Consider the following 12,820-nt stretch of genomic DNA (forward strand, 5'->3'; position numbering starts at 1 on the left):
CGTGGAAAGCAATTCACTGGCCATAAAACTCAAACTACATCGGTATCAAGTGTTGGCAATGTGAAAGATGTTAAACCCGAGTGTCAACATTGTAGAAGATGGCATTTTGGAGAGTACTGGATGAAAGCTAATAATAGAGCTTGTTACATTTTTGGTTCACAAGATCATTTTATTAGAGATTGTCCTGAAATATATGAAAAAAATAAATCTTAGAATGTAAGATCAACCAACACAGCTACTTGAGGGAGGCCGCCAAGAAATACGGGAAATGCGAGCGGTAATCATGGTACAATGAAAGATTCTATAGCAAGATCTGAGGCCAGAGCACCTGCTAGAGCCTACGCTATTCGCGCTAGCGAGGAAGCGTCATCTCCAGATGTTATCACCGGTACTTTCACTCTCTATGATACTAATGTAATTGTATTGATAAATCCAGGATCAACTCATTCTTATATATGTATGAATTTAGTATCCAGTAAGACTTTGTCTGTACAGTCTACTGAATTTGTGATTAAAGCATCGAACCCCTTACGCAAGTGCGTTTTGGTTGATAAAATGTGCAAGAACTGTTCACTGATGATTCAGGATTTCTGTTTTTCAGCTGATCTGATGTTGTTGTCATTTGATGAATTTGATATAATTCTAGGTATAGATTGGCTAACGCTACATGATGCTATAGTAAACTGTAAACGAAAGACGATTGATCTAAGATGTCAGAATAATGAGATTATCCGGATTGAGTCAGATGATTTGAATGGTTTACCAGCTGTGATTTCTTCGATGTTAGCTCAGAAATATGTGAGAAAGGGTTGCGAAGCTTATTTTGCCTATGTGCTTGATACGAAAGTGATAGAAACAAAGATCAAATCAATATCAGTTGTGTGTGAATATCTAGATGTGTTACCTGACGAGTTACCAGGTTTACCACCAATACGAAATGTTGAGTTTGACATTGAGTTAGTTCCGAGAACAACACCGATATCGATAGCTCCGTACAGAATGGTTTGACAGAGTTAAAAGAATTGAAAACCTAGTTGCAAGAATTGACGGATAGAGGTTTTGCTAGACCGAGTTTATCTCCCTAAGGTGCACCAATATTGTTTGTGAAAAAGAAAGATGGCACAATGAGAATGTGTATTGACTACAGACAGCTGGATAAAGTGACAATCAAGAACAAATATCCTCTACCTCAGATTGATGATTTGTTTTATCAGTTAAAAGAGGCAACAGTATTTTCGAAAATTGATTTGAGATTGGGTTATTACCAGTTGCAAGTTAAAGACTCTGATATACTAAAGACTGCTTTTAGAATGAGGTACGAACACTATGAATTTCTTGTTATGCCCTTCGGACTAACGAATGCACCTACTGTCTTTATGGACTTAATGAACCAGATTTTCAGACCATACGTAGATCGATTTATCATTGTATTCATTGATGACATTTTGATTTACTCTCGTGATGAATCTGAGCATGAAAAACATTTGAGAATCGTGCTACAAACTTTGAGAGATAAATAGTTATATGCAAAATTCAGCAAATGTGAGTTTTGGCTACGAGAGATTAGTTTTCTAGGACATATTGTTTCAGCTGATGGTATCCAAGTTGACCCGAGTAAGATATCTGGGATTATAGATTGGAAGCCTCTGAGAAATGCTTCTAAGGTCCGCAGTTTTTTGAGACTAACGGGATATTATAGACAATTTGTAAAAGGTTTTTCATTGATTACAACTCCGATGACAAGATTGCTTCAAAAAGATGTTAAATTTGAGTGGTCAGATACATGCCAGAAAAGTTTCGAACAGTTAAAAACATTATTGACAGAGGCACTAGTGCTAGTTCAGCCTGAGGCGGGTAAAGAATTTGTAGTTTTCAGTGATCCTTCGTTAAATGACCTGGGTTGTGTTTTGATGCAGGAAGGAAAAGTTATAGCTTATGCCTCTAGATTGTTGAAGCCGCACGAAAGTAATTATCCGACGCACGATTTAGAGTTAGCCACGATAGTGTTCACATTGAAAATTTGGCGTCATTACTTGTTCGGTGAAAAATGTCATATTTATACTGACCACAAAAGCTTGAAATATCTGATGACTCAGAAAGACTTGAATATGCGAAAACGGAGAGGTTAGAATTACTAAAAGACTATGAATTAGTGATTGATTATCATCCGGGAAAAGCGAACGTAGTTGCTGATGCTTTGAGCAGGAAGTCTTTGTTTTCTTTCCATGCTTTGAACATACAATTAGCGTTGTCTGATGATGGTTCGATAGTAGCTGAGTTTAAAAAGAGACCTTTGTTTATACAGCAGATTTGTGAGGCTCAAAAATTTGATAATGAGTTGCAAGCAAAACGGGTTCAATGTGAGTCAGTTTCTGATTCAGAGTTTCAAGTTGATTCAGATGATTGTTTGAGATTCAGAGATCAAATATGTGTTTCGAGAAATTCAGAGTTGATTCAGATAATTTTGAACAAAGCACATAGTAATTGTTTATCAGTACATCTAGGAAGCACGAAAATGTATAATGATTTGAAACAGTTTTATTAGTGGCATGGCATAAAGTGGGATAACTCAAAATTTGTTTCAAAATGTATGATTTGTCAGCAAGTCAAAGCCGAGCATCAAGTGTCGTAAAGTTTATTGCAGCCTATCATGATTCCTGAATGGAAATGGGACAGAATAACTATGGATTTTGTTTCGGGTTTGCCCTTAACTCCGAGAAAGAAAGAATCGATTTGGGTTGTTGTTGATAGATTGACAAAATCAGCTCATTTCATCTCTATACGTACAGATTTCTCACTTGATTAATTGGATGAGTTGTATATCTCAGAGATTGTTCGAATGCACGGAGTGCCTACTTTTATTATTTCGGATAGAGATCCGAGATTCATTTCACAATTTTGGAAGAAACTACAAGAGGCATTGAGTACAAAGTTACATTTCAGTACTGCATTTCACGTGCAGACGGATGGTCAGTCCGAGCGAGTTATTTAGATACTTGAGGATATGTTGCATTATTGCATTCTCGAGTTTAGAGGTAGCTGGAAAAATATTTACCACTGATTGAATTTGCCTACAAAAATAGCTTCCAGTCAAGTATAAAGATGGCACCATTCGAAGCTCTATATGGTCGTAAATTCCGAATACCATTGTACTGGACTGAGCTAAGCGAGAATAAGATTCACGGGGTTGATCTGATTAGAGAAACTGAAGAAAAAGTGAAAGTGATTCGCGATAGTTTGAAAACAGCATCGAATCGTCAAAAATCTTACGTAGATTTGAAACGAAAAGATATTGAGTTTCAGATCGGGAATAAAGTATTTTTGAAAGTGTCACCATGGAAAAAGATATTACGGTTTGGTCGAAAAGGAAAATTAAGTCCGCGATTCATCGGGCCGTATGAGATTACTGAGTGAGTTGGACCAGTGGCATATCAGTTGTCTTTACCGTCCGAGTTAGAAAAGATACATAATGTGTTCCATGTATTGATGCTACGAAGATATCATCTGACCCTTCACATGTCATTTCCCCGACCGAAGTTGAAATTCAGTCAGATATGTCATATGCCGAAGAATCGATTCAAATTTTAGCTCGTGAGACCAAAGAGTTAAGAAATAAAATAATAGTGTTATTGAAAGCCTTGTGGCATCGACACAGAGTTGAGGAAGCTACGTGGGAAACCGAGGATACTTTAAGAAATCAATACCCTAACCTATTCACTGGTAAGATTTTCGGGGACGAAAATCCCTAAGGAGGAAGAGTTGTAACAGCCCGGTTTTAGCTAAATCAGAACAATGGTTTTGAAACCACAAATCTGAGGTCAGAAAATTATTTTAATATTACTTTTGGTTATGTATATGTGAAAATTTTGTGACCTAATTTTGTTGTTTGAATAGTTAATTTGAGAAAAAGGACAAAATCACGTAAAATGCAAAAGTGTTGTTCTATTAGCTAAAGCTGTTTAATAGCTATAGAACTTTAATGTTAAGGTCCTTATGTTGTAAATAGACCACTAAAAGGGTGAGTGGACAAAGATAGCCACGCATAAATGATTTTTAATGGTTTTTATTAAAGGTTAACATGGTAATTTGGTTATTTTAAGTAATAATAAAAAAAGCATAATTTGAAGGCTATCATCTTCATCTAACCGATTGGGCAGAAGAAAAAGACTCCATTTTCGTGTTTAAAGGTTCAGCCATGGTACTTTGAGAATGTAAGTACATTTTTGTTCGGTTTTTGATGATTTCTACCATTTTGTAATCGTTTCTTCGTATTCTAGCTAGCCCATGCCTTAATTTTTGAATTTGTTAATCATTTCATGAAGTGTCATTGATGAATGCTTGAGCTTTTGAATGTTTGATAATGAAAAATGATTATTTGTTGATAGATTTAAATGTTCTGTAAAGTAATTTTTGACAAAAATGACAAATAAGGATTAATTTGTGAAAAGTGTAAATTGAGGGGTTGAAATAAATGAAATTTTTGGGCTGCTAGGGACTCAAGTATAAATCGGCTAAGCATGGGTTAAATTGGATTGTGTAAATTGTGTGTATTTATGAAATATGGACTAAATTATAAAAATGTGGAACTTTAGGGGCTAAAGTGTAAAAATGCTTAAATAAGTGTTTGTGGATTGAATTGAATGAATTAATGAATAAATGAGTTGATTTTGAATACATTTAGATCAAGAAAGGAGGAATTCGGGCCTAGATCAGGGTAAAGTTAAAGTTATCGAATAATCGACTCAAATCGCCGTTTTAGCATCCAAGGTAAGTTCGTACGTGATAAACATTATTACAGTTATGGTTAATGCTTTGATATTGCATAAATTGTATATACGAGATTATGGTCATATTCGACGACAAATTGGCTATGTTTAGCACTTAGTGTACAAGATATCGAGCATGGCACTTAGTGTGCGAGACATCAAGCATGGCACTTAGTGTGCGAGACATCGAGCATGGCACTTAGTGTGCGAGACATTGAATATGACACTTAGTGTGCGAGACATTGAATATGGCACTTAGAGTGCAAAATATCGAGTATTCAATGGCATATTGTGTATGTATGAACTAGCTATGGATTAATACAGATATGTATATGTATGTTATGAGTTTTAACTGAAGAAGTCATGAAGTTTACATATAGAATATGAACATGAAGGTGAAAGGCTTGTTAGTAATCAAGAGTTACATGTTATTATGCTTAAATTGTTGAATGATATATTTTTGATTAGATAAGTTTACATCATACGAACCTACTAAGCTTTATAGCTTACCTTGTTCGTTGCTTCCATGTTTTATAGTGAATTCAAAGCTAGTTCGGACTAGGGGATCATCAGAGACTATGTCACACTATCCAACCATCTACTTGGTACTTTTGAGTTGTATATATATGGTATATGGTATATGGCATGTATAGGCTAGTTATGGTACTTTGGTTGTGAATATAGCCATGAGATTTGGCTTATAAATGTATATGTTTTGTTTTGTATTTATAGCCATGAGTGATGGCTTATTTTGGTACGTTTTGGTATAAATGCGATTAAGGTTTCATAGTTGTTCAAATGGTTATATTTTGAGTCTGGTAAATGAAACCTTGTGATTGGAGTTGATAATTTGAGAAGTTTATGCTTGTGATTGGATGCTTGATTATATAAGTATTTGAATAAGTATTTGGCATTGATTTGAGTATTAAATATGGTTGAATTGGATATGGTATGATTGTGTATTGGTTGATAACTTTTGACTGTATAATTGTGTCTTAAAATGATATCATATGAGCTTGTTTAGGTATGTGCAAAAAGGGTGGCAAATTGGCTTTGCAAATGGCCTATTTTTGTCCACATGGGCAGAGACACAGGCATGTGTCTCAGCCTGTGCAATACACGGTTATGATACACGGTCGTTTGTCCCCTGGTGTTGAAATTGAATCGAAGTCAGTATGTTCCACAAGGTTGTGTGGCTGGCCGTGTAGTATAAGTCAGTATACCCCCCTAAATGGCACACGGCCTAGCACATGGGCGTGTATGGCCATTTCATAGGGCACACGGGCTGAACACACATGTGTGTGGTTGGCCATGTAATCCAAGTCAGTATACCCTCCAGTTTTCACATCGCCTGGCACACGGGCGTGTCCTCGGCCGTGTGATGCAAGTCAGTATGTATGCCATGTTTCCACACGGCCTATGACACGAGCGTGTTTGGTGGCCGTGTAAGGTACACGGTCTGTTCACACTGGCGTGTGAACCCTATATGCATGAAAATTTTTTAAGTTTCCTAAAGTTTTCAAATGTTATCGGTTTAGTCTCGAACCTCTTTTAAGCATGTTTTAAGGTCTCGTAGGGTCTTATAAGGGACAACGTGATTATGTTTGATTAATGTTTATATGATAATGTGTTCATGAATGAGAAATGTATGTTATACGCTGTAACTGGTCAGTAATGTCTAGTAGCCCTATTCCGGCGATAGATACAGGTTAGAGGTGTTACAGATTACATCCAATCAGTTCATGAATCTTAATTCTTAAGACTCTACACAAGCCAATGATCGTTTAACGTTTGGCCATCATCTCTAGCTTAAATATCGTTTCTTGGGTAACTATTTAACAATAGACGATCTTAAGTGTGTAACCATTGACTCAACACCCATCATGAGCATGCTTTCACTTGTTAGTCATCTTGGGACAATCTCACTGAGATTCATGTATAACTAGTTGTCGTTGAAAGGAAATCTGATCTAGTGAACTCACATGATAAAGTTTACCTTGGGGTGCAGCAGGATAGGAACCGACTTAAAACTTTATCATGCTATCACTTAAGAACCATCAATGGAGATCATAGGTTTTGTCCAAAAACCTTCTCCCACTCAATATTTTAAAAACATGCAAGGTTTTTATCGCAGATTTTAAGAATGATCATACAATAGTCCTAGTGGCATTCTTACCTAATCTATATGACATGCTTCTAATATTTGAATGGCATGCTATAGTAATTTTATAATATCCACAGTCATTTATTCACAAGAATCAATCAATCATAAAAACAAACAATTTTTATCCCCACCGGTTTTCTTTTAAGGGAAAAATCGAAAAAGTCAAATGTAACCACTTAAAAACCAAGTATTTCCTTACCAAAGCCAATCCTAAACATGCACCTTCTTATTACCACATTTCTTACAACAATCAAATAACCTATAGAAGTGAATAGAACAATATAGCACATTTATTTTCTCATTACCACACTTTTTATTTTTTTAATCGATCAATTATGGATCATCTCATACATATATATCAAACTTATAATATAACATAATATAAATATTATAAACAATTATAAAACAAAAAATATATATATAATGAGATGAGCAATTAAAATAAAATCGTTAACCAAGGTTTCCATGGTTCTATTTTTGGAAAATAAATGAAAAAAAATTACAAAGTTTTTCACCATAAGGCATTCCAACCGCCATTGTTTCATCTTCTCCTCATTATAGATTCCTTTTGAAAAAATTACATTTAAGTCATATGTTTATTTCTAGCTCACAAGAATTCTATAAATTAAAAAAAAATCTTACGTGGAGATGATAGTCCACGGTCTATTTCCTAAGAACCACAACCTTGACAAAAATAACAATTATATAACAAATATATAATATCGCATCCATTCCTATATAACACTCAAAACATACATAAGATTTAAAGAATGTCAATTTCTATGTAATCGAATCATTCAAGAAGAAGAAAATTTTATTTTGATTATCTGTTTATACTTATAGATAGAGCACAATTTGGCTCATGATACCAATTATTGAAAAATCGGGTTTGGAAACGAAACAGAAAATAAGTTTAAGAGAAAAATCAAGGTTTTATAATTTTTCCAAAAATAAGAATTTGGCCGTGATATCTAAAGTAATAAATACTTAATCAAAATCATACATTTTGATTCATCGAAGATGAACGCTTCGACCAAGTAGTCTTCTCTGCTATCTTCAAGCTTAGGTTTGTCAAGCGTGGGCTCGCTTCGAATAAAAAAAATTCCACAAAATTGCCAATAAAATAATTTTTCAATATTGCAATTTCTCTAAACTTGGGGTCAAGTTGTAAATAAGAAAAATATCTCTAGAAATTTTTTGAAATAATTTCTTTAGAGAATTTTCTCTTTACAACTTTCTCTTGAATTCAAGTGTGAAAAATAATGACCTAATGCTCTCTTGATATAGGGAGAGTTCAGAGAGTCCAACTATGATTAAATTTAATCTCTTTAATATGAAATTAATATAAAACTTGTCAATATAAATATTAGATTAAATTTAATATTAAATCTATTAAATTAATGGAGTATTTATCTATAAGATAAATATTAAATTTAATTTAATATTAAGATAATCATTTTAATATTAAATTAATAAAATATTATCAATATAAGTATTAAATTAAATATAATATTAAATTTATTAAAATAATATTATTTTGGAATAATTAATTTGAAATCAAATTATTCGATAAAGTCCAGCAGGAGTGATTCCTCCATTACTAAACCGTCGAAGGATCATCCGCCAGCCACTGGAATGTCATCGTTGCCGCCGTCGGCACTGTCGTGTTTGATGGTGTCATCGCACGTGCGACACTCTCACAACACCCTAAGTCGGTTTGGCTATTGTCGGTTCGGTCAGGTCTGGGCCAATGACAAGTCAACTGATCCGGTTCTACCACCGGTTGGACCATCGATGCAGTTTCACATACCAAGTCCAGTTCGATCAATTTTTAAGTCTCGATTTTGGGTTCTTAAGCTCAATTTTCAATCTTAGGTCTAATTTTTCAATTTCAATTACCCATTGGGCAAATTGTACGACTGCCTAATTTAATTCCACATCAAATAAATTGACTCAATTAAATTATTTCCAAATTCGTAGAATTTTCTTCTGATTCAAATACAGTCCAACTGAACTTTTGTTCAGCTAGCAGAGGAACCAACCAGACATATACAGTTAAACTCTAATAATTACAATTATGTCCAGAAGCATCATTCCAATAATTCACAATTACTTAATCATGGAGTTAGTCCACAAGAAGTACCATAATTGAAAACTCCTTATTGTATACTCTTTACGAAAACAATTCATCTAACTATTTTGTCCAATGACCTCGTCATATGTATGTTACCATCATATGATATCATTGATTCTTTTGAGTTAAATTTGTTCACTCAATACAATCCTATTTTATCTCATTGTCACCATTGTGCCTTCTTGATGATCAATATGACCACTGTCAACAAATGGCTACGTTCCATATTTATCAATCCACACAATGCCAATAAGAGGATCTCGTTAACTCGTTAATCGAGCTATGAATTCTATTTTTGCTAGTAAAGTCATACCATACACAAGTCATGTACCCAACATACCGGCTATGGGTTCGATCATCTTTAGAGCATAAGCCTCCACTTATATCAAAGCACATGAGTTGCATATGCATGGTCAATGACTAACTCAGGATTTAGGTAAATCACACCATAAACGTCACAAGTGAATTAGTTCACAAACAGATTCAGTATTAATTCATCTTGGGCCTAATCTAATGCATCATTCTTCCAATGAATACATCTATGTCTCTACCCATGGAGTCAAATACTCTGATAGCCAAGACTAGTCATCTACTCTGATAGCCAAGACTAGTCATCTCCTCAATTGGAATTGTAGAAGACATAATAATCCTTTTAAGTATTTGAATCAAATGCTTACTTTGATTCTTTTACGAGATTACGGAATCATTTGGGTTATCAACTAAAGTAAGTTGTCTTTCTCTCAATATAAACGTTCTTATAGTGTCATTTATCATCAGTTTGAATTTAGACAATCGATGAGTTAATATTTGTTTGTCACAATTTTACTATGCATGCAAAACATAAAAGACAGAAACACAAAAGACATGATAGTAAAATGTGAAATTAATCTTATTTATTTATTCATCGTTCAAATACATAGCTAAAATTCCATATTAGTATACTAAGCTACATGAATAGCATAGTTATAACTTATTATTCTTCCTCGTGAATCACTTAAGTATATATATTAACACATATGCATATAACCTATTAGAATATTATAACTTTAACCATTATCTATCAACCTCTTTCCATGAATAATTTGAACAATTTCAACAAGAGAATGTCAATTTCATTCTATTATTTAGAACTTATACTTTTATATGCTAGTTACTTATTTATGTCTTAAGGAAATCAAATTATGCTTGCACAAATCAATCTCGCTATTCGTTGCCCGTTTTCACCTTTGATCCTCGACAATTCGACCTCATTTAAGCCACTTTCAATAATTCATTTATGAAATAGTATTAATTTCACAATCAATTAAAACATAAGCAAAATCAAGCATAATTGCATACTTTACAAATAAGTCTCTTTTTAACCTTAATATTCGAAATGCTTGTATCTCATTATTTACCCGATCGAATCAAAACCGAAGTTCGTATATTCTCTAAGAACCTCAAACTATCAATCTATAGCATTTATTTTCAAAAACTTTCACTCTTTACAATTTGGTCCATAATAATACAACAACAACTTCCTTAACTAATTGATTTTAAACATGTATCCCACTCAAAGTAAGCTTAAAAATCATCCGTTTCCTAGTTTTATGGCTTATTCAACAATTACAATTTACTTAAAATTCAAAAAATACAAAAACTATTTCGTATTTAATGGGAGAACAACCAAGCTTCCTTTGTTTCTCTATATTGGGTTCAAGATGCAGAAACATATTAATTCTCTCTCTCTCCCACTGACTTATAATTTAATCAACCTCACACTCATGGTCATGTTTACACTATTAAGCAAGTAAGTGGAGATGGAGGTGGTGATCAAGTCTCACCACTAACCAAGCCTTGATTAAATTGCCACGAAATTCTAAATCAATTTTAATTTGTTTTGGTCCCTTTGTAACTATTTTAATTACTAATATTTTGATCTTCCTACTAAAATGGATAAACAAAATGGTCTATTTATTTGTTTTTGGTGTATGTTTAGTCATTAACCTATTAACCTTTACACATTTATTTAATTTGATCCTTACTAAATTGACTTCTTATTTTGTTTTATATGTGAAATCATTCAAATAAAATTCTACTTAAAAAAATTGAATTACTTGAGAAAGCTTATCACTCCTCTTGTTTTTCTCTCGAAATAAAGATGAAGGGACAGTTACTTCACAGATGCTACAATTTCTCCACCCAACAATTACATTATCTAATCTAGTTTACTTCATGCTAAACATTTACTTTTTCTACTTTAATTGAAAAGCCAATTTAGAAACTAACCAGACAAGCTAAGGTAAATTGAAGTAGCCATACCAAGCGCGTACACTCCAATCGCTGCCCCAACAACCTCTTTCCCCCTCCTCGCCGCCGCGCCAATCCCCGCAATACCCAAAACCCCAAGCGGCACTCGCTGCAAAACTGCCTTTCCAGCGTTTCCCACGACGGCATCGCTGAATAAAACCACTGCCCATTCCCTGAAGTCGGAGGAATCCAGGAGAAGTGCTTCTTCATCGCTCCGGGGATTATCCTGGTGGCGAGTTACGAACCGGAACGCAGAATCGACTTGGGAGCGAGCGGGAGGATGAGGAACCCAACGGAGGATGAGAGGGTGAGGGCGAAGGGAAGTGAGGTGTTGATGGAGGTTAGCGGCGGCGTTCAAGAGCTGATAAGGGAAGACTCCGGGGTAGGCTTCTTGGGTAAGGGAGAGGCATTGACTGTAGACTGAGTCGCAGGCTGAGTTGAATTGGGACGAGTTGACTAATGCGGAGGTCACTCGCTTTGTCGCCGATTGCGAAATCCCCATCTCTCTTCAGTTCTGTGTTCTGCTAGTTTGGGATAATTTTATATTTAAATATAGGTAAAATATGTTCTAACTTACTTTACTTTTCATACATTCACAATTTAGTTCATTACTTTTATTTTGAATTTAAACATTTAAGTAAACATTTTATATTAAAATCAGGTAATTTATAATATCAACCTTTTTTATGTGGCTATAAAATATTTTTTTTGGGAGATGTACACCAATAATTTTAACCAAATTTGAAAAATAAAAAAATTATATTTTTAAAAATAAAAGTGTACGCTGAGTATAAAAATTTATAATATATTTTAACATCAAATATATTAATGTTTTTAAAATTTTATGGATAATAAATTTATTTTTAAAATTTATAACTATTTATATTCATTAAAACAATATATATATGACTAAATAAGGGTTATAGACCAATTTTTTTTTAAATTAGGCCTTTAGATCGTTTTAAATATTAATTAGGGAAATAGGTTGGCTTTAGGAGAGAGAAGGTGAAAGCGCGACCAGTTGGGTGCACTTTCTGCACAAATGGCAGTAAAGTGCACTCAACTGGGCACACTTTCTCTCAATAGGAAACTGCAACGACTTTTTGACTGTTGTCGCACCAAACGGTAAAAAAAATTTAAAACTCGGCGGTAATTTTTTAAACTATTAATACCCCCTAAATTTTATTTTTTTCCATTTACATCCTTCTCTCAACTCTCTCAAGCTTTTTTTTTTCAAAATTTATTTATATTTTCATTTAAAAATATTGTTTTTTAATTATATTTTATTTTACTCGTTTGGATCAATTTCTCGAGAATGGACGCCTCTCTAATCTGTTTTGGCGACAACTACATTTTCACTGCCCAATTAGTAATGGTAATTCGTTATTTTTAATTTTCGGATATTTTTAATTATGTTATTTTTTATTATAAATCTAATTAATTTTTATATTATAAATAGGCGGACGA

At 33.8% G+C, this 12,820-nt stretch overlaps 1 protein-coding gene across 1 annotated transcript; it reads right to left on the minus strand.

Moving 5' to 3' along the window:
- Positions 1-11,156: 11,156 nt before the first annotated feature.
- Positions 11,157-11,975, minus strand: LOC107951352 (uncharacterized). The gene has a single exon (XM_016886367.2). The coding sequence runs from the start codon at positions 11,853-11,855 to the stop codon at positions 11,328-11,330; it is 528 nt and encodes a 175-aa protein (XP_016741856.1). The 5' UTR covers positions 11,856-11,975; the 3' UTR covers positions 11,157-11,327.
- Between the last annotated feature and the right edge of the window lie 845 nt (positions 11,976-12,820).

Source organism: Gossypium hirsutum, chromosome A02 (genome assembly GCF_007990345.1).
Source record: "Gossypium hirsutum isolate 1008001.06 chromosome A02, Gossypium_hirsutum_v2.1, whole genome shotgun sequence".
Taxonomy (NCBI): Eukaryota; Viridiplantae; Streptophyta; class Magnoliopsida; order Malvales; family Malvaceae; genus Gossypium; species Gossypium hirsutum.

What these genes read in the sequence shown, in the direction of transcription:
- LOC107951352 (XM_016886367.2), bottom strand. Translation starts at nt 11,855, where the DNA reads ATGGGGATTTCGCAATCGGCGACAAAGCGAGTGACCTCCGCATTAGTC.